Source organism: Plasmodium brasilianum, chromosome 11, assembly GCF_023973825.1.
Source record: "Plasmodium brasilianum strain Bolivian I chromosome 11, whole genome shotgun sequence".
Taxonomy (NCBI): Eukaryota; Apicomplexa; class Aconoidasida; order Haemosporida; family Plasmodiidae; genus Plasmodium; species Plasmodium brasilianum.
Window position 1 is genome coordinate 1,699,454 of NC_090124.1, and position 24,879 is coordinate 1,724,332.

Below are 24,879 nucleotides of genomic sequence, written 5' to 3' on the forward strand. Positions count from 1 at the left end.
TATATATAAATATATATATATATATATACATTTAAATATATTTTTTTTTTTTCTCGCAATTAATATTGTGAGTTTATGTGAACAGTGAACAAAAACAAACCTCCCTATTTTGTGCACCCGTTGTATGTTTTTTTTTTTTTTTTTTTTTTTTTTTTCCTTGCCTGTTCACGTTTAAATTGTAAACTATTTTCTGAAAATGGCTATTTGAGAAAAAAAAAAAAAAAATAAAATAAAATAAAATAGACAAAACAAAATAAAGCGAATCAAAGCAAAATAAAACAAAATAAGGCATGTCAAAACAAAATAAACGCTCATATTAGGCATGTTATGACTTGCTCTCTTTCGCTGCTCTAGACGTTCCTTTTTAATGGTGTTCTTAAAGCGCAAAAAGGACGCACATACCAACATACATTACTTATATATATATATGTATATATATATACATGTGTGTATATACTTATATATTATGTACGTTTAATGCGCCCCGCTTTCCCATGTATTGTTGTAAACTCCCTTTTTTCAAAAGAACAATATAATCTTTTTGTGCTAAGAAATCATATTAAAAGTGAAAGGTAATGTCAAGGATTGTTCGTAATTAAATGAGAATGCATTTCGCCGCTAGCTACTCGCAAAATTTTTACTTTTTTAACTTTAGACAAAATTATAGGCTCTAGTTATTTCTAGAAAAAAGAAAAGAAAAAGAAAACGAAATTTTGAGAAGAAAGAAAATGACATTTTATGCAAAAGGAAAACAATATATCAATCAAAAAAAATATACATTAAAATGCGGGAGATGGTACATATTACATTGGATATATACGAATAACATATAAAACTTAAAAATTAAAGATTTAAAACTTAAAGATATATAATTTATAGATTTAAAAATTAATTTTAAAATTAGAAAAAAAAGAAAAAAAGACTACATGTACATGGATGTATAAAAAATAAACGACGTATATTTAATGGTTTAAAAGAAATTTCCAAATAGACAAATGGGTGGATACACAAATGGTTGTAATAAAACTATTTATTACAAATTATATAGAGCCATGTACTATTTTTTTTTTTTTTTTTTTTTTTATTAAATGTTGCACTGTTCGCAAAGGATTATACAATGGGAAAATAAAATCTTCTTGCATCATTTATATACGTTCTTGAAGAGTTTTTTTGTAGTACATATATTATGCTTTTGTGTGTTTCGAGATATTGTCAACACTTCACCCTTTTATTAATGACATAAATGCTCATGAGGAAAAAAAAAACAAACAAAAACACACACTCACACATATAAACAAACGCTTATGCGCATGAAGGCATGAACGTATGAACATATGAACATATGAACGTATGAACATATGAACGTATGAACGTATGAACATATGAACGTATGAACATATGAACATATGAACGTATGAACATATGAACATATGAACATATGAACGTATGAACATATGAACGTATGAACGTATGAACATATGAACGTATGAACATATGAACATATGAACATATGAACATATGAACATATGAACTTATGAACATACGAACACATGCACACAGATGTATATATATATGTACGTCTACTTGCCCTTCCCCCTTATGAAAATCTTGCTTATCCTTAACTGTTCTTGGAACCCTTCTTGTTTGTGTAGTCGAAAATGGTGCCGTCATCTGAAACTAAACACTCGCCTGTCATCCTTGCTCTCATCTCAATAGCTAACTTTTTACTTAAGCTACTTCCATACGTATTAATACCAAAATTTTTTGTTCGTTTACATCCACTAGGGCTTCTCCATTCCGCCCGCCAAGCTTGAACAATACCATTAATTCTTATCATGTAAACTCCTGCAGGTGTAGAACTTGTTTTATCTAGTTTGTTATAAATACTAACATCATCTATTTCTTTTCTCACATTTTTATTTATTCCATTTTTTTGACTCCCTTTATTATTAAACAAGTCAAGAGAAGAAGGATAGTCCTTTACTTTATGTTCAAATGTGGTACTAGGTGAGGACAATGACATATTAATCTCTTCATCTGCCATAGTTTCTTTATTTACTTTTTCATTTAAGGCAGGTATATATAAATGTATATTACTCTCTTGATTCGACATTTTAAAAATGTCAATGTTATTACCATCGTTGCAGTTGTAGTCGTAATCGTTGTTATCGTTGTAAACGTTGTTATGATCCTTATCATTGTTATGATCCTTATCATTGTTATGATCCTTATCATTGTTATCGTTGTTATGATCGTAAGTACTGTTATCGTTGTAACCATCGTTTTCATTATTACCACTGTTACCATTGGCAGGGACAGTCATATCATTTTTATTTATAAATATATTACTTCGTTTGCTATTTAGAATGTTTACTGGTATTCCTTTACCTCCTATAATTTCCTCACCGTTACAAAGTCTGCTTCCATCAACATTTGCATCTACGTTCATACCTACATTTACATCATCCACGTTAACATCATTGGCATCATCGTCAACTGCATCATCGTCGTTTGCATCATCATCATTTGTATCATCATCATTTCCATCGTCAACATGAACGTTTCTGCTGCTTCTTTCCTTATCATCCTTCTCCATACACTCATTATGCTCACTCATATTGTCCGAACACTTTTTCATACTATGGACGAGATTTTTTATACTGCTATTTATCATATCGGTAGTAGCATTGTTATCATGTCCGTTACTATCATGTGCATTACCTAAAAGAGGATTATTTGCGTGCGTATTATTTGCGTTCGTATTATTTGCGTTCGTATTATTTGAGTGCGTATTATTTACATATGTATTGTTATCATTTGCATAGTTACGGATGTCAGGTACACCCTCACTCGTTGCGTTCATATGATCATCTTCTACATTTCTGTCGATGGTTATTACATTGCAGCTATTATATACACCACTGCTATTGTTGTTATATGTATTGCTGCTATTATTATTATGTACATTATCATTATTCTTGTTAATTTCATTAAACGTAGAGTGACTTACATTGCTACTACCATTATTGTTATCTACGCTCGTACAACACACGTTCGATGAGAAGCGCATATCTGCATTGTTGATCATAGGGTGCGCCTCCACAGCTCTGCCGCTGACGCTACTGCCCTTGTTACCGCTAACACTACCGCTGGAGTTATCATTACTGTAAGTACTACTGTTTTTCTTCGTACTACTACCCTTTTTATCATCTACATTTAAATTGCTATTATTGTGATAATGACTCTGATAGTTTGAATGTACCGTTTTACTTTTTCCATGGAATTCGTCTACATTGAATGAATCAATATATGCACTATCTTTGATTGACTCGCTCTTCGTAATGGCACAAGTAGATGATAAGTCCTTCACATTGGCATTACCACTAACATTTACATTAGTATTCACGTTAGCATTCGCATTGTTGTTCTTTTTATACACGTGTTCAAATTTCTTCCTCGCGGCAATGGCCAGATTTCGAGCTCTCTCTTCACCAAACTTGTTGATAGAGAAATACCTTTTTTCTTGTTTTCCATTCGAATACCAATTAGCACAGAATGCTTTTTTCGAATCTTGATAAAAAACACCTTGAGGTAATATAACTGAGTTATCAAGTAGACTACTGTCACAAGCTCTTTTAGTATTTGACTTAGCATACGTTATAACTGTATCCATACTTTTAGGATTAGGATATTTTAAATATACATTCCGTGTCTTGCTATCTACATTACTCACATCGCTATTGTTATCTTTACTTTTCTCTTTCCTTCCACTACCGAAACTGTTATTACCTCCATTGCTTCCTATATTACCGCTTCTGTCAGAGCTGTTCACTCCGTTACAGTAGTCATAATTTAGGTCTACACTGCCGCTATAATTGCTCCTCCTATTTTTTAGATCCCCATGCTCATACTCCTCCTCCAATGTATTTTCTTCCAAAACATTTTTCCCGTAATATTCGTCATAGTGTTTGTTACCACCCTGATTTTGGTTCTTCATCCTAACTCTACCATCAGTTATATCAACACTGCCGTAATTATCCCTTGATATATCTTCAAACCTGATGGATGCTATGCCTTTACTACCAATGCTGTTACCAGTGCTGTTCGCATTATTGTTACCACTAGTTCTATTAATGTATTCCTCTTTAGAAAAACTTCCTTTCGCTGACTGCAAGCTGTTCCACTCCCCAAAATGGGCTGCATCTTGCCCCTTGTCATTGGTGTTACTACTACTATTAGCACCACCAAGACGACGAGAAATAGCAGAATAACCATCACAGCTGGATTCATTTTTGTAAGGATAATTTCCACCTTTTCCATAAGTATATTCATCATACACAACGTTTTCATAATCGAAATCATCTCTATTCTGGTTTGTTTCGTTCAACTTCTTCTCCTTCGTAGCACCGTCAAATATGCACAAACCATCAACGTTACTACTATAATTCATGCTGTCTGCATACTTATTATTTTTCCCGTTCCTTTTTTCCATCGACGTAATATTATTAGTACCGCTACTATTGCCGCTGTTGTTACTATTATTGCTATTATTACCACTGTTAGTGTTGTTACTGTTATCATTACTGGCGCGACAGGAGCTGTTATTGAGCCTGTGCTTCCCCTCTTCTACCATGCCGCTCCTCCGTTCATAGTTATTGTTCTCGGGTACTTTGGAATTCCTACCATTGATGTTGCAATTGCTATTGTATACATTTCTCCTTCCATCCCTCTTTTGAATGGGGGCTTCATTAGAATCATCTACATGTTCGCTCGTACTTCTGAGTGTAGTACCCCTTCTCGAAGAAATTCTTCTGTTTACTACACCCCCTTCATTATAAACAGTATTGTTCTCGTAATTTTCATTATAATTTTTAGAAACATCTACCTCATTATAATTATTTCTGCTGCCACTACTTGCACATTGACTATTCATACGTGCACCTACAGTGTAATTAGAGACTGCATTGGTTTTGTTTATATTTGTACTGTTTTCGTCAAGGATAGTATCACCCATGCCTTCTTCATTCAAACAATGATTGTTTCCATTTCCATTGCCACTACTTCCGCCGCTTCCACTCGCTGTGTTGTTCGCTCCTGCACTGCTTCTCTTCTTGCTGTTCTTCAAATTTTTTGTTCTGTTTTCAAAGGCAAACCTAGCCTTGGTGGCTAAATTCCTTGCCTCATCCCATCCATAATATTTTATTTTAAATCTTCTCTTTATCTGTTTTCCTTCTTCATACCAGCTACCAATCCATGCCTTTTGGGATCTATCAAAGTAAACTCCTCTTTGTGGTTTCAGCTCTGAAGCAGAAAATTTAAATTCGTAATTTTCATTAGCACCAACTACATCGTTATTATTCTTGACTTTTGCATTTACTCTTCTAGTACCCACCCCTTTGGAGGTATTACCTCCAGAAGAAGCTGCACCGATAGTAGTACCACCACCAGTCGCACTACTGTTAGCCTTACCCATCGGTGTGGGAGATCCATCTTTGTTTAGTTTTATCTTATCCTTGCTACTGTTTCTACCGCTCGTAATAAATGTGACACAATTATTCATTTTACCATTTGCATCGGGCATAGAGGAGGACTTAGTATTATTTACATCAACAGAAGCACTAGTACTAGTAGGACCTCCATTGAGGGTCGACATATCTCTTTTTCCATAATTTTTCCTTTCAACTTCATAATTGTTAACGTAATTCTGGTTAACCATTTTGTTCCTTCTTCCTCTACCATATTCTACAGTAAAATTATTTAAATAAAAGTTAACGTTCTTATTTCTTTCATCTTTAACTCTTAACTTGGATGAATATATATTACATAAATTTCCTTCATTATGATCATTTTTTAAATCTTTATTTTTGTTACATGTAACCATATTGTTGTATGATGAATTACTGTTTCTTGTATTACCATTTAAATACATGTTCTTGAGGTCTAATTTTTTTTTACCATCATTGTAAAAATTGTTTATAAGATGATAATTTTTTTCTTTATCTTCTAATTTAAGAAAGTTAATACTATTTTGTCTTTCATCTTCATCATTTTCCTCTTCGCCCACCTCCTCATCTTCCTCCCCTTCTTCATTATTATTATCGTTTCCATAGCCATTTCCATTTCCATTTCCATTTCTATTTCCATTGCTATTATTATTATTATTATTATCAATGTCATTATCATGATAATTATCTTGCATGTTTTCACTGCACCCTCTACTTTGCATCAATCTACGCTTATCTTTTTTTTTCCCTCTCCTTTCTTCTGCACCTAACTTGTCTGTAAAATCCCCCATTGCTCCTCTTCTCCTTCTAGTCAAGTATCTATGTAACATCATATCGTCATTACAATCATTGTAACCACTGCATCCACTGCAGTTATCGCATCCATTGCAATTGTTGCCCTCATTGCAGTTTCCATCGTTAAATAATTCCAACGAACTATTCAACCCCTTGTTTAAAAAGAGTGAAGACGAATGATTAAAATTAATATCATAATGATTCGATCTCCTTCTTGCGGGATTTTCACCAATGTTCTTGTAGGTGTTCATCTTTCTTTCACTGCTGCTGTTGAGGTTTCCACTACGGTTTCCACTGCGATTACCGTTACGCTTACTACTTCGGCTGTTATTACCACGTCCATTTGCACTTCCATTTGCACTTCCACTTCCATTTCCATCTCCATTGACACAGTCGTCATTTCCACTATTACTGGGTTCACCTCTAACGAGCAAGAATTTTCCTAGCTCATCGATGTGATTGACATTTTCGTTGTTCGTTTCATTCATGTTAGAGTACGTAAAGTTTGACAAGTACTCGCATAGATTGCTGCTCCTTCGAGGGCTCATAAATTTGTTGATGTTGCTATTATTATTACTATTGCTGTTATCGTTGCTGCTATTGTTATTACTGCTATTACCATTAATGTTAATGTTAATGTTAATGTTAGTGTTACTGCCAATGTGTGTGCTATCATTGTCCAATCCTACTAACCCACCTCCATTATTCCCTGCATCACTTGCACTAATGATACCAGCACTGATGACCGAACCTTCTCCTGGGTAGAAACCTGATTTATACAAGATAGAATTGTACAACGTGGACAAGCAATTCTTTATTTTGTTTTCGTTCACTTTACACCTTTTGTTATTCTCATGATATATCATGTTACTCTCACTCTTAGGTTGTTCTTCATCATTTAAATCATAATTCTTTTCGTTTCTTAAATTCTCATTATAAATAAAATCATTATAGTTACTATTATTCTTATCATTATATAAATAGTCGCAATATCTATTTGTATCATCCGTCAAATTCCCATGCTCCCTTTTCGACTTGGCTCCACCATTACCATTACCACTATTACTACTACCGCTACCACTTCCATTATTAAGCACGTATATATCCCCCTCATAAAACCTACAACTGTCCATGAACCCTTTTGCATTTGAGTTTTCATCACCACCAGTGCAAATGGCCTCATTAATGGTTCTACCTGTATGATGGTCCTCCACCCCCTTCATAAACTTGTGTAATAAACCACTATTATTACATTTGGAAAAGTATTTATATAAATGGTTATACACATCGGCTATTGACTTGTCAATTGTAGTTTCCCCGTTCTTGCTCTTCTCTAATAGCCCATACAAATACGACAGCATTAAAACGGTGTTGCTACTACCGCTGGCTGTATCGCTGATTGTACCGTTGACTGTACCGCCAACTGTACCGTTGACTGTATCGTTGACTGTACTGTTGACTGTACCTGCGCTAATAGAGCGCCCAGTGCCAATATCACCATTGTTACAGCTGTACAGGTAATCGCAGTTCTTCGAATCATCGTCTATTATATTACCATATGGGCATTTTAGGTCAACAAACAGGCTATTATTATTTCGTAGGGACTCCTCTATAAGGTGTTCTTGAATATCCTTGTGGTTCTTCTTATCTGTGTTACTTCCATTTTTCATATTTGTGTAGTTCTTTGAAACACTTTTGCTTATTTCGCTATTTAGTAGGTTCTTATATCTGTAACATGCACAATTAGTGCTATTTCCACTGTAATTGTCGCTTCCATTACCTCTGCTATTACCGCTGTTATTTCCTCTGGTACAACTGTCCAAGTGCACAGCACCCTGGTCAATGCCATTTACGTATGCTCCACTAACACTGGATGCATTCCCATCTCCCCCCAGAACATGGTTCAACTCGGCACTACGATTACTCTCCTCAAGGGGCTTCACTTCATGTATCATTTTGTCGTAATACAAATTTCCTTGATGTAAACTTTTGTTCCTAAGTATATTTAAAATATTCATTTTAACGTTTATTTCATACGGACTGAAAGCACTGTTATTATCAGCGTGTTCTTTATTAACATCATTATTGTTTTTTGGCTTAATAATGTTATAGACATTTAATGTATTTAATTTTGTACTTTCTTTACTACTACAACTGCCGTCTTTCCCTGTATTATGCTCTGTTAAGAAGAAACTAGCTATCTGACTAGGGTTCACATCTGAGAAGGGTATCTTCTCCTTACCACTATTACCAACGCTACTACTGTTGTAGTCGCTAATATGATGCGTGCATTTATTTGCGTTTTTACCAAAACCTTGATATAGATGCTTCATATCATTCCATGGATTCAAAGAAGATAAGAAATTATTTCCATTATAGTTCATTGCTCCACGATAATCTTTATTTTCCTCATTTAATGGAAAGGATCTATTATGTGTTAGATTAAACGTGCTAGTTATATTTGAGTTCAAATAAATATTTTTAAACAAATAATTGTTTAGAATGTTTTTGCAATTTGTGTGATAATGGTCATAGGTGTAAGGCAAGTTGTAGTAATCCTTCGAGTTATTCAATACATAACCAAGATATGTGTTATTATTATTGCTACATTTCCAGCTACTTTCGCATGTGCAATTACTGCTAACGTGTAGGTTATCGACTGGATCTTCTAGACTATCATTTAGCATATCACCTTTATTGAAAATTCCTCTCTCAGCATTGTTTCGCAGACCATTTTGTTCGTTGAAATTATTCTTACAGTTCAGTTCCCTTAGATTTAAAGTCTTACTCAATAAATAAATTTTTAATAATTTAAAAAAAATTTCCTTATTTAGAACATTCGTATTAGCCATGTTAGCGGAATCACTTGTGTTATTCGCATTACTCTCATTAGTGCGGTCAGTAACAGGATAACCACTGCCATTACTAGCGACATTACTACTACCAATACCTCTATATTCTTTGTTATTCGCGTTATCATCTCCATCATTGTGTTCATCAACCCCCTCAGCGTTAACTTCCTCGCTTCCCTTCTTACTTCCCTTTTTGGGTGCATCGGTAGTTGAGTTGCACTCGTTGCGAGTATCACTCTGATTGTTGGTAATTCCACTATCCTCTTTATTGTTCTTATCAGTTAGTTCTTCCTCATCATGATCGTTTACGTGGGCACTAATACTCTGTTCCACACACTTGCTCATATTTCCATCATACTGAAGCAGCATGTCCTTGATAAGATCCACTAGTTGCTTGTTGATACTAGAAGCAGTGTCGTTATCTCTAACATAAGTAGTACCATTTTTATTTCCATAATTTTCTGTATATGCCCTACCATCGTACATATTCCCATTACCCAAGAATATTCGGTTCATGTAAGAAGAAAAGCGATGATCATTGTTAAGAATGTAATTAATGAAACTGTCAAAACTGTCAAAACTATCGATAATGGGATTACGGATGCACATACAGTCTTCATTATTTTTGTGCAAATTTTCTTTTAATAAATGCATTTTCCTATATAGAATATCTTCCCTTATATCATCTAACAACAGAACAGAGAACTTTCGAATGATCTCCTGTTCGTCGTCGTGCTCAGAATATTTCCCCTGTTCGTTGCAATTGTAATTATTATACAGATTCGTTCGTTCCTTATTCATCCAGTTGGTAGCTATATGATATATCATTTTGCTATTTATTTGGTCGTCTACACATTGGTCTCCATTTCTGCGTGCACCTGCGTCTACTCCTACTTCTTCGACTCCTTTACGCCCATTAGTGTAGCTGCTTACCCAATGATGTAAAAACTGGTTTAGTAAATAGTTCATGTGTTCATGATTTCCACCCATGTTAACGTTTTTATATAAAGCTAATCTGTTCATTTTTTGATTCTCTATTTCGACAATTCTAAGATTATTTAACTTTAAAATTATGTTGTATAGTATATTTCCTTTTATTGCTAATGTACCTTTCCCTACTTTTATTAATACAGGACTAAATATAATGGAGTACGTGAATACATCTCTACAAAATAAAGTGTTCATGATTTTTTTTAAATAAATTAATTTAATCCTGCTTCTTCTCTTATTGATTTTTTTCACGTTCTTTATGTATGATGCTACATTAGTGAAGGCATTTGTTTTGTTCATGTTTCCCTCCTTTGGATTTATGTTCTTCGAGATGGAGATATTCAAGACAGATTCATTGTTCACTAATAACTCATCGTTTGAAGCAATTTCATCGATGTTTGGATTGTTCCCTTTCTTATTCTTCATATTCATCTTTTTCTTTTCACTCAGTAAATACGAAATATTATTTTCAGTCAGCGTGATAACAGTAGTATACTGCTTATTCTTCTCACCATTGACATTGTCCTTCACATTGGCATCTACATTGTCCTTTACATTGGCATCTACACTGTCCTTTACATTGGCATCTACACTGTCCTTTACATTGGCATCTACACTGTCCTTTATATTGGCATCTACATCGACATCTACATCGACATCAATATTAACATCCATGTTAACATGCACAACATCCTCATCCTCATCCTCATTCTCATCTTTCTTTTTTCCTTTTAGCATTAAATTATTCGACGAGTGACTGCTTTTATATACTGAGTCATACTCCTCTCCATCAAAATTAGCACACACTCCAATCTTCTTACCACTGACTTGTAACAGGTTTCCAGCTGATGCATCTAAGTCCTCCCCTTGCACTATACCTTTATCATCACTATGTATGGAATATTTTATATATGATAAAACATTTTCACTTAAGACATTGTTATGCTTATTCAAATAATCCCTGCTCTGATCTTCCACATAACGAGTATCTCTACATTTTTGATGATTCTCATCTACTTCATTTCTCAGATCCTTTTCTTTGATAATACAACCTACATGTCCTTCCTTTCTATCAGTGCTTACATCTAGACTGTTTAGTCCTTTATCAGCAAAAGTTTCATCGAAGTAGTTCTTGTTGTTCATACACGATACTTGTACATCTTCCTCCTGCTCACCTTCCTTCTCTTCATGACCACCAACTGTTTGAGCACTTTGAACAAGTACGTAATAATCTTTTTTTTCCTCTTTTATTTCTGACGATTCTATATGACCTTCTCCCTTCTTATCACCATTTTCTGCACACATCTCTTCAAATTTTTGAGGACATCTATTCCCCTCCTGAGATGTGTAATGCTTATCCATGTTTGTGTTATTTATAATATCCCTTGGTAATTTGTTATCATTGAAAAGGGCATTTTTCGAGTAACACTTCTTGTTCTCAACAAACCGTATTACATCTGGTGCTTCCTCTGCTTCTAACTCTGCGTCCACTATTACTGCTTCTTCCGATTCATCCTCATTATACAACTTCAACTTGAAATTATGCTCGTACTTATCCATCTTTGCACTGTCATTAATCACAGTCTCAATGCTAGTTCTCATGTAACTGGGAGCATAATATATTTTGTCTTCTTCATCATTTTCCTTATCTTTGCTCAGTATACTATTTGTATTTGCACCCGTATTCATGCTATATTCCTCTTTACCTTTGTCCTTTTTTATCTTCAAAGTTATATCATTATTATGTATATCTTTATCTTGTATTGTGTTATTATGCATAATTGAATTGTGCATTTCGCTGCTTACACAGTTTACATCGGTAGAAATAGTGTCTATCTTAATTTGCTTATGTGTGTAGTTTTCTGCAATGGCTTCATCAGTTAAGCTATGTTTTCTTTTTAAAGATCTATTTACACATTGGTTCTTCTCACACACATTCGCACTATATGCACATTTTTGTGCTTGTTGTTCATAATATTTTCTATTTTTCATTCTCTTTCTGCTTTTCCTTTTCGTTTTCTTTTCTGTTGTCTCTGTCGCTACTTCTGCCCCTCCTTCTACTTCTGCTTCTTCATCTTCCTCTTCCGCATCAGACAGAAGATTATTCGGTTTCAACTCGTACCCTTGTAGCTTTTCCTTTTCTTTTATACCTTTATTTAAAAAATGCTTGTAGCACGAAACAAAATCGCTAGATGATTTCTTTTTCAATTTAGTAAAACATTTTGCATAATAAAGAATAGAATTCATATCAATGTATGAACTGTCTATCGAAATAATTTTTCTAAAATGGTAAAAATATTCCTCGTCGTTATAAATATTACAGACCCATTCAGATGTATACTCTTTTAAATAATCAAGTATTTGGATAAAGCACATTTTAATATTACATAGTATTTGTTCTACATATTTATCAGGATCAGAATTTATAAGACCAAACATTATTTCGTTAAGCACCTTTTTACGTAGTTTTCTCTTCGTAGTTGTGTTACTATTCCCATTTTTACTTGACTCACATGTACAATATGTGTTGGCTATATACACAAGCAATAGTGGCACAGATATATTAGCTTCCTTAGAAACCTTTCTCTTCTTTTGATTATTATTATTATGATCATCAATAGAGTTATCCTTACTGACTTGTCCATTCGAAGTGCCATTCAAAGCGGTACTTGAGGCGCTAGTCCCACCAGTTGGTCTATTCCTAATAACATCGTTACTAGTACTACTACTACCGATGTTGCCATTACCTGCGCTTAAAATGGACCTTTTCTTTATCTCCTCAAATAATGGTGCATTATAATTTCTTAAATAATTGTATATTTTTATGGCTATATTTTTAAATAGGAAATCTTTTCCATCTTCAAATGGTGCACTCATTTGTGTATTCAAACATTCGCTGTTACTTTGAAATGTTTGACTTTCGTTGTATTTACTGTTTTCTTTATGTTCTCGCTTACATTTCAATAACTCATCATCTTTTTTTTCTTCCTCATTTGTGTACTCCTCTACATTTTTCGCATTTTGCACAATTTTATCATCACCTGGGTTTGTTATACCCGTGTCGTTATTTGTACCATTCACAGGAATGACAGAAAAAGAATTTCTGCTACTATTATGGAAGCAATTATATCCTCTATTATTATCACCAGTAATACTGCAACTACCTTCGATGCAGTAGAGCTTCATTAAATGTTCACATAGACAGTCATAATCTATGTGCATATCGCTTAATTGTAAGTCCTTATCCTGACATGTATAATTTTTCCTGTTCATATCATCCTTTTTTTCGATTATTTTTTCTAAATATAACTTTATTAATTTAAAGTGATCATCATTGTTTGCATCCCACATCGCACAATTGTTTGTATTACTGATAGCACAATCGTTTGCATCCCTATTATTAAAGGTACTGTTATTATCTACATTATTATGATTCCCATCGTAGTGAATACTTTTACTATTTTTAGAATGCTTTTCGTTGTTATACATTACACAGTTCATCATATTACATAAATCCCCATCATTACATTTATCATTCGAGTTAAACCTATTATCATTATCTCTCTTATGCATTAAATTTATATCAGCCATATTATTTAAACACATAGAATTTATCTTATTTACTTCATTAACATTATATGTATGTGTATTACCATCATTATTGCCGTTCAAAGCTCGTTCATTAGTTCTTATCCCTTTTTCAATCTCATTACTATTATAAGTACAATCCCGTTCATTAATCAGTGGAGTACTTAAAAATTCGATCATCTGGTTCTTCATAAAACTACCGAAGCATGGCATTCCCGTGCTACCATTATTACATCCATTATTACATCCATTACTACATCCATTATTACATCCATTACTACATCCATTACTACATCCATTACTACATCCATTACTACATCCATTACTACAATAGTTATTGTAACTATTTCTGGTGATGTTAATTTTGTTATTACCGCTTGTGTTACCAGTTCCGCTAACATCGGCATTACTGTTATTATTGGTTCCCTCGATAGTGCCCTCCCTCATATCTTTCTCTATATCTGCCATCCTTTTGCTGTTCCTTTCATTATTTTTGTCAATACACAGGTTGCACGTATCAGTGGCGTTCATAATTTTATTTTCATCAATAGTTGAATTGGAATCAAATGAATCTAAATTCTTGCCTTGAAAAATATTAGACACTTTTTTTAATTCATCAATATAATTTTTACAATTCTCTGCTTTATCATTTAATTTGCAATTTTCTAGATTTGTAATTTTGTCCATTGTACGTTAAATTTTTGGTTTTTCCACTTGAATGCAAATTGATTTGTTTTTGATCGAGAAGAAGAACATACATGCAAACATATATATATATATATATACATACGTGTATCGTTAATATATAAGCTTCCTTTTCTTTTAATTTTTTTTACAAGTTCACTCGTTTGGTCTACTTACAAATGTATCACTATGAATATTAACAAAATTTAAAAAAGTTGAAAAAAAAAAAAAAGAAAAGAAATAACTACAAAAAAAAAATTAGGACAATTCACATCTTTCATTATATTTGAATATGTAATTTGTAAATTTTCATATTCATAAATTTAAATAATACATTAACAAAAAGTATTGTTTTCTTAAAAAAACAAAAAAAGCAAAATATAAAACAAAAAAAGCAAAATATAAAACAAAAAAAGCAAAATAAAAAACAAATAAAGCAAAATAAAAAACAAATAAAGCAAAGTAAAAAACAAAAAACAAAACAAAATTAAAAAAACCTATTCTTACTTTTTCGATAAAGCAAGTTTCCCCCTTTTCGCGTATGAAAAGTACGGATACTTACACGAACTGTTGAGAAATGGTTTCGTTGTACTTCTGCACACGCTTAGGCACATACAAGTGTGTATGCATATGTGTATGGAGATATGCATATACCCATGTATATATAAATACCTATACGTGTGTACACACATATATGCATATATTAGAACAAACTCATGTTGTATTCTTGACTAATTCCCTCTTCGCTTCTATTAAAATACTACCGGTTTAATTTGTTTTGTGCCTTTTTTTTTTACTTACAAATTTTATTATTTTATTATTTTATTATTTCATTATTTTATTATTTCATTATTTTATTATTTTATTATTTTATTATTATATTGTTATATTGTTTTATTATTTTATTGTCTTATTGTTATATTTTTTTATTGTCTTATTATTATATTTTTTTACTGTTCTATTATTTTTTATTTTTTTTTTTCTTATACTATATCTTCCTTTATTTTCATTTCACAAAAAAAATTAAAAGAATAAAGACATTGTTTAAAAGTAATATATATAAATAATTTTTTTCTTTTTTTTTCTCTTCACGCATACATATATATAAAGACATGTTCTAAAACAAAACATGAGTTCAACAAAAAATAGCCTAAAAGAAATGTGCATACCTACGTGGTATACAAGTACATCTTAATGCAAGAAAATTATAATTAAAGCAAATTTACAAATATAATGATACGAATAAATGATGTAAAAAAAAAAATATATTAAAAATAGAAACGTTTTAATTTAAATACTTTAAATTAAGAGAAGAAAAAAAAAAAAAAAAAAAAAAATCCTTTTACACACAAAACAGTCATACTACATGCTTATATAAATATTAACACGAATAAACGTATATACATATATACATATGTTTTTATGACAAACAGTTTAAAAATAAAATTATATATGCGCACATATGCAAATACAAACATCTCTGTTTAGTAAAAAATACATAAATACTCGAATGGATTAAATAACATTACGTGCTGGAGTCATTATATAAAAAGTTAAGCAGTCGAGTGAAGTTCCGATCTACAAATAAATATGTACATATATATACACATACAAATAAATAAACTCATATATACATACATACATACATGCATACATACATACATACATATATACATACAAATATACACATACACACATACATACTCACATGCATAATACACATTTATTTGCAAGCAAGCATGTATATAGTTGTTGGTTCACTCGTGTACAAATAAATGCAGAAGAATATATATTTAATACAACATAATGCTAATTTTGTCTTGACCCATGTTTGGATCTAATCTTTTTATGTCACCCGTATCCGAGCCGTATAAATATGTATATATGTACTTGTATATATATATATATATATATATATATATATATTTATTTATTTACTTTTTTTTGTGTACTTAACATGAGTAGTCTACATTTAAATATAAGTTTTTTTCAATTATTTTGCTCAATGTACCTCTATAAATATTGGTACAGGTCTTGTACTAAATATACAAACAAACATATATATATAAATGCATGTACATAAATGCTTATTTTTCAAAGCTGTTTGACATAACATTTTAAAGCTTATTTAAAAATACAATTTACATCTTATTTATTTATTAATAATACATAAGAATAGAATGTAATATGTATATTCAGGTAAAAAAAAATTCTGGTAAACGAAATATAAAATGTGGTTATCATATATACAAAAATAAAAAAAAAAGAACTTACAACAATTTAAAAATACACATAATATATAAACTTAAAATACTACAATTAACTCAAATCCGAAAAGAATAAGGCAACATGTACATATATACATATATGGACGTGTAAATATGCGTGATTATGTGCATGTTTATATATAATAATATAGTAAGCCCTTTTTATTTATTATTCTTCAAAATATTCATTTATAATTAAGAAAAAAAAAAGAAAAGTATTACAAAAATATATAACTACAATTGGGAAATTATCATGGAGAGAGTGTAAATAAAAAAGGCTTAACTGGTACTTATGAAGAGATTTTTTATAAAAAATATTTCTTTTTTACACTGTTTTAATAATGAGGTGAGGGAAGAGTGAGAAAAAAAAATCAAATATGGCTACATTCATTTATTGTATAAAAGGAAACTATCCTTTTCTTTTTTATCATAATACCTCTTATGTGTAGTTGGGAAAAAAAAAAAAAATTGGAGCATAGGGAATAACACTGTTATATGCATGCATGCAAATAAAAAAAATGTAAAAAAAGATATAATTTTTACGTGAAACACAAGAATAAGAAAAGAAAAAGATGATGAAGGTCAAATATATGTTGTATACTGCATTACTTGGTTCCTTTATTTTTACTAATAAACAGTACCAATATCAAAATATTCAAGTTCGAGAACTCAAAAAAAAAAAAAAAAAATATATATATACATATATATGCTTATATACACATAGTGTCATACACGTGTAGTAAGCTAACACATAAAATACATATGCTATAAATATACATATGTACGTAATCATAAATTACAGTGTACCATTCTAGAGCAAATAAAAAAGTTATGTATGTTAAAATATAATGGGGAAGAATTATTATTATTTTATTTTATTTTATATCTTTTTTTTTTTTTTTTTTTTTTTTTTTATATTTGTATTTAAATAAAAAGAGTAATTTAAAATAATGTTTAACAAAAAAAAAAAAAAGAAAAAAGGAAAAAAAGAAAAAGATATAAAAAAGAAAAAATCACCTTAATAGCATAGGTCCAAAAAAACATACGTAAAATTTACATTATGAAGAAGAAAATGTATTTAAAATTTTGAAATAAATAATTAAAATTATTAAAATTTTCTTCTGGAATGTCATATTTACTTATGCAGCATTTTAAAAAAGGAAAAAATTAAAAAAATGTATATGGTAAATGTGTTACATAAACATGTATACATGTGGGAGTGTATAATATATATATATGCACGTATTTGTACACATTCGTGTATGCACAATTACACATGAACGTGTACACATACGTATTTGTATATTTTTTGCGTATCTCCGTTCTCAAAGATCAAATTAGATCAAAAAGGGAAACGTGGAAATATTTTTATAATAAAACTGAAATTTTGTTTGTAAAAAAAAAAAAAAAAAAAATGCACTAACGATGACATAAAATAATTAACGCTTTAATAATTGTTTAATAAAAATTTAAAAAAATAAAAAAAAAAGAGAAAGAGAAAATTTATTCAAAAAAATGTCATATTTTAATTGTGTAAGCAGCACGTGCAGTTAATATACATTTATATATATATATATATGTATACGTGTGTGAACGTATTGTATACACACTTTAAAAGAATTACACACATGCACAAAAGCGGGAAAAAAAAAAAATACATATTTGTATGTACATATATAAATTTACTCAGTGTCGCGTGCTTATGTTGAACACTACGGTTTAAAATAATTGTGCAAGGGGAAATAAAAGCCGCTTCAAATTCATTTACATAATTAAATATAAAGTGTGTACAAACACATGTGCAGCAAATATAAGAGAATAATTCTTTTACTGGAAAAAACAAAATAAGGAATTAAATTTACACTATATGCGTTGATCCTTTTTAATTCGACATAAAAGCAAAGTAAAACAAAAAAAAAAAAGGAAAAAAAGTAAGCGTTTATATATATATACATATATACATACACTTGTGCAAAAAACAATTATGCACTTTTTTGTTCCTCTTTATTCTGCAATGAAATATTGCTTTTTTTTTTTTTTTTAAAGATATACTTATGATATGGTTAAATGTAAAGAAATAAAAATACGTAGTAAAAAAACCAAAAAATAATCATTTATTCAAATGTTAAATTCTGCTACAGCACTTTATAGTATTGTTATATTAATTCGTTTGTACTTATTCTCTCCGTGAACTATTTTACCAATGGTATACTCAAGCAACCATCAAAGAAATTTATATCACAAAAAAAAAAAAAAAAAAAAAATTTGACAGTATAATCATATATTCCAAAAAAATCATAAATATAATGCGAACATGTGTAATTATAATATACCCTACAGATTAAAAGAGAAATATTAAAAGGTGGAAAAACAAAAGATGAAAAACAAAAAAGGAAAAATTTCCATACGCACAAATTAACACATGATACGGTATAAATATCTTATTGTCAAAAGTGTAAATTAAATTTTGCTATATCAAAAGAAATTAAGTTGCACATAATGATTAAGGTTTTTAAACATTCTCTATTAAAATATGCAGCGTTTTATTTTTCAAACATAATGTAAAACATAATTTTGCAAAAAAAAAAAAAAAAATTTTGGTTAAATTGTTGAGATATGCAACGTTAAGAACAATTTTGTTTTCGTAATGGTATGTTATGAAATCTTACGCACTCATTTTATTTCAGAAAAAAAAGGAAAAAAATTAAACAAAATTATACAAAACTATAAAAAATAAAAGTAAAAGAAAAGTGAAGCAAATTAATATAAAGAAGATAAAATAAAATCAAATTAAATAGGCGACAACAAATAATAAACTCATATTAGTTTTATTTACATTCATCATTTGATAATTATTTTTATGTTCTGCACTAGTTTGCTTCTTTTTATTATTCTTGCTGCGATACATTTACGTACTCATGTAGTGCGCACGCGTATGTTTGTATATGTGTGTACATATATATATATATATATTTGTATACTTGCGTACAGCGCATGCTAAATTAAGCAAGTGTAAACCCGCACTTCTCCGTACTCATATGTGCATTCTTCATATTTTAAGAATAACTTTTCCGTGCTACATTTTTAAATGAATGATACTTGTTTTAAACAATTTTTTCGTTAAAAACTGAAGTGCACTAAATATAGTATTACTCAATAAAAAAAAAAAAAATAAATAAATAACCTCTAGTTCACATACTTTTATTATTTTATTATAATTTTTTTTTTTTTTTTTGAAAACATTTATTTCTCTATGCATAATTATGTACAAGTCATAATTTTCCTTCTTTCATGTTTACTCTTATATGCATTAAATATGTACTCATATACATGTATACACATAAACACATATACATATATACAAATATATATATAAAGAAAAATTTTCAGAATGCACAGTACACAGTGTTTTTAAATTTTTTATTATGCAATTTATTAAAGCTCTATTTATATGCACTCATATTTCATGTGTTTTTATGATTAATGTATCTTAGAAAATTTTTAAATAATCTCTAAAAATTTTCTTGCAGGTACATGTTTTAAACATTTTTAAAATTATATGGCGTTGGCTATAAATTTGTACGTATAATTTTTCTCCTTGTTAACTGTATTTAATTACTGTCAATACTATGTATATATTATTTATTTATTTTTATTTTTTTTTTTAAATATTATATAAAAGTATACACTTTTCAATATGCAAAAATTTTTCTCTGTTCGAGTAAAACTTTCAATTACATTTCATTAGTACAGCTAATTGTTTTACCTGAACATATCAGCAAAAAAAAAAAAAAAAAAAGAGTTTTTTTTTTTTAGTTCAATAACTTTTTGCTGTCATTTTAAATAACCATCAAAGTATGTTCTTTAAATATGCGTAAACAGTAAGTACACATATGAGTATGCACAAAAGTGTTGACAAATTAGAACAGATCACAACAGAGCTTCTCATATTATTATATACACCTTACTATTTACAAAAGAAAAAACAAAAGTATATTTTATTACATAAATAACGGTTATTCGATTTTTAAATACTCAAATTAAAATGTTCTGATAAAAAGTTATATGCACATTTTTTTTAACAAAAAAAAAAAAAAAAAAAAAAAAAAAGTTGAACGTTTCAAAAGAGAATTGACATGTTACACGTGTATAGAACTACCAATTTTTCAGTCTCCTATAGATATATCGTAATTATTTCACGATACTTCTTTTTTTGGATAAATAGAATCCTTTTGTTTCTTATTATATTCATTGTATTCAAAAGAATAATTCCTACAATTTCTGCGTTAAAAACAGACAGTGTATGGTGTTAACGCCGTAACAGTGCTTTTTTCCTTTGTATATAAACATACTATGTAAACAATATATGTGTGCATATGCAAATATAAATATGTGTGCAATATATGTATGCGCACAGTGTATATGTTTACATAAGAGTACAATTTATATTAGTACATATGTAAACGTGTATCCACTAAATTGTCCATATGTTCATTTAAAACATGCCCAAAAAAGACAATCATATTGTCAATGCTTCTCTGTTTGCAACAATTAAAAAGAAAAGGAAGGCACATATCAACCATTGAATGATAGCTTTTAATGCCTGAACTTTTTAAGCATTCTTACTGCATATAAAAAACATCAATAAAATATATCAAGTTTTCGCAATATTTTGCCATTTTTTGCAACAGCGTTAAAATGATGCTTATTTCGAACGAGCACATAAAAAATCAATCCCACAGTTCTTTTTTACGGATGTGAGTTTATACAAATTATATCCTTAAAAATTAAAAAAAACTGAAATAAAAAGATGAAAAAATAAAAAAAATAAAAATAAAATGGAACAAATGGAACAGGAACAAATAAAATAAAGCAAATAAAATAAAGCAAATAAAACAAAGCAAATAAAACAAAGCAAATAAAACAAAGCAAATAAAACAAAGCAAAATGAATAGTATCCCACATAAATTCAAGCTCTACGCTATAAATTTATATACCATTAATATTGAGTAGACTATTTTTTTTTTTTTTGTTGAATTTAAAAAAAAACATCATAAATATAATGTTTTAATAAGCTCATTATAAAAAATATTTTGTGCCATAATTTAATATATTGACCATTTTGTTTTCCGTTATTGAAGTGAAGCATTTTGCAGCGCTGTTGCATAAAATATGTTTTTTCTTCCTCTTTTTGTCGAAATAAAAAAATTAGCACAAAAAATATACCCAATTTATTCTTCCGTGCAAAAATATATAATAAATATATACATTTTAAGCATAAATGATATACATATATATATTTTAAGCTTAAATAATGTACATATGCTTTTTCAACATAAATAGTATATATATATACATATATATATTTTTATTTCTACATAACACTTATACATTTTCCTCATAATAAATTCATTTTAAGCATTTTATATACATTTTCATCATAAGATACATATATTCACTCATAATATATATATTCTTATCATATATTTCCCCCCCTTTTGACTTTTTTTAACTCGTAAAAATGTTCGAAAAGTGAAAATGTCGTTAAAAGAAAATTGTAGAGAAAGAATATTTAGTGTAATAGAGAAAATAACAGAAATAAGCAGATACGTTATTATGGTTGTAGATAAGAATGCTTATAAAATATTATCAATGATTTGCAAAAATGAAGAACTGTTAGAAAGGGGAGTTTCTTTAATAGAATTAATTGACACCAAAAGAAATAGTTTACAAGATTTTGATTGTATATATTTTATAAGCTCGAATATTCAATCGGTTGATATGATATTAAATGATTTTAAAGATGAGAACAATTCAAAATACAAAAATATTCATATATTGTTTACCTCCAATATAGGAAAGAACAGTGAAATACTTGATTTATTAGCTACTAACGATTTTATGTTAAAAAAAATAAAAAGTTGTGCTTGCATAAATTTAAATTTCTTAGCTTATGAAAGTAGAATTTTTTATTTTGAAAACAATTTAAATTTATATGATTATTATCCTTTAAAAAATTCGGGTATTTTATTTGAAATATCCTCTAAATTACTTTCTGTGTGTTCATGTTTGAAAATATGTCCACAAATACGTTATCAAAATTCGGATTTGTGCAGAAAATTTTCAGAAATATTTTATAATAACATGAAAACATCAGACACAGCAAGAAATAAAGGCCCTAGTGACGATTTAATATTAATATTAGATAGATCTATTGATAGTTCTATTTTATTTATACATGATTACTCCTATCAAAGTTTGTGTTATGATATTTTAAAAATTAATACACAAAATGATGAAGAGGCAGGAACACGAGAGGGAAAAGAAAAAGAAGAGGCTCATACAGTTTCTTTCGAAATTACAAATAATGATCAAAAAAAAGAGCAGAAAAAAGCTGTCTTATCTGAAGATGATAGTTTATGGTTAAAATATAGACACAGTCATATACAAGAAGTGAATGAACATATAAGAAATGAAATATCTGCTTTTACTGAAAAAAATGCAGTTGCCAAAATTCAGAAGAAAAATATTCTAAATCCGAACGAAGCTTTGGATGCACTGAGATCATTACCACAATATGAAAGTATGATAGAACAATATTGGCTTCATGTTTATTTATGTGATAGTTGTTTTATTATTTTGCAAAATAAAAGTGTTGTGGACGTTGGTTTAATTGAACAAGACATATGCTGCAATGTGGATAAATATGGAAAAGAACTTACTCACTCGAAAAATGTGAGTAGTTTAAATTCATTAATCACTAGTACTGATTACGATCAAGAAGAAAAAGCGAGATTATTATTGCTATATTTTATTAATTATATGAATATAAATGAAAATGATAAAATGAAAATAATAGAATCTGCCCAACTCGGTTTATTTATGCAAAAGTTCATAAATGAATTTTTAAAATTAAAATTACATTTGAATTATATGTATATAGATGAAAACTTATCATCCTCAAATAGAGTTTACCATATATTAGATAAAAATAAAAAAAAAATTAAATACTACAAAAATGTTGCTAGAAATTCCAAATATGAATTAAGTAGACATGAACCAAATATAAGAGAAATAATTTTAGAAATACATGAAAACATTTTACATAAAGGGTTGTTCCCCTTTGTAGATGATAATAATAATATAGATCCAGATGTAAAAGACATAAATTCTTCCCCTGAAAAAAAACAAAATGTGTCAAGAGGAACAGTGTGGGAGTTCAGAACGGAGTTAAAAAAAAAAGCGGAAGATGAAAAAAAGAAAAAAATTATTATTTTTATCATTGGTGGTATATCCTTTCCTGAAATCAAACATATATATGAGTTGTCAGAGAAGTTAGACTTAGATATATATTTGGGTGGAACGGCATTATTAACTAGCAACATTATTTTTAAACAATTTAAAGCATTTTCGAACTTTTAACCGGAATTGGTCATATATTTTACCTTATTTTTAATATATATATATATATATTTTTTTTTTTTTTTTTTGAGCTAGCCATATTTAGCATCTTTTTTAAAATTTTTTTTTTTTTAAGCTAGCCATATTCATTTTTTTGTGTGTAGTAATATGTGCCTTTTATGGTCCACATTTAGAGTATATTTATATATACCAATTTCGTAGTGTGAATATGATGAAAATACATTTTTATGAAGCAAATTAGTAGATCAGCATTTAACTAATTTTTGTTTGCACTATTTCTGGAATGTCTCAATTTGAAGGTAGTGTAGCATTTACCTGAAACTGTGCATATGCAGGTTTATACTTACGTATGCATGAAACTAATTCACGTCTGTATTCGCACATATTAATTGGTATTATAATACATTAGTATACTAGGCGATGTCAACCGATGTTAATTTTTTGTATTACATATATACATATATAGGAATAACTCAAAATTAAATCGTCTATTTGTTTTATTGTTATTTTATTATTTTACTTTTTTATTTACTTTTCATTTATTTATTTATTTTTTGTTTTTTTCTTTTTAAGTAATACTTTGAATTAAGGGAACTGTTGTTGTTGGAGCATATTAAAAGGCATAAGAGTATGTTTCAAAGTTTTAATTAAAAATTTTTTGGTATATATATATATATATATAAACATGTTCATATATATATATATTTTTTTTTATAAAAAAACATGAATACTGTAAGAAAAAGAATCATTTAATAAAGTGGAACAAAACGTGAAAAA

At 29.2% G+C, this 24,879-nt stretch overlaps 2 protein-coding genes across 2 annotated transcripts; one reads left to right on the top strand and one right to left on the bottom strand.

Moving 5' to 3' along the window:
- Positions 1–1,618: 1,618 nt before the first annotated feature.
- Positions 1,619–14,416, bottom strand: MKS88_003831 (AP2 domain transcription factor; the record flags this gene model as incomplete). Its single annotated transcript, XM_067216960.1, has 1 exon — positions 1,619–14,416. One exon carries the CDS (start codon positions 14,414–14,416, stop codon positions 1,619–1,621), a length of 12,798 nt encoding a protein of 4,265 aa, XP_067072642.1.
- A 7,802-nt stretch (positions 14,417–22,218) lies between these two features.
- MKS88_003832 (syntaxin-binding protein) lies at positions 22,219–24,102 on the top strand (the record flags this gene model as incomplete). Its single annotated transcript, XM_067216961.1, has 1 exon — positions 22,219–24,102. The coding sequence occupies one exon, from the start codon at positions 22,219–22,221 to the stop codon at positions 24,100–24,102; it is 1,884 nt and encodes a 627-aa protein (XP_067072643.1).
- Between the last annotated feature and the right edge of the window lie 777 nt (positions 24,103–24,879).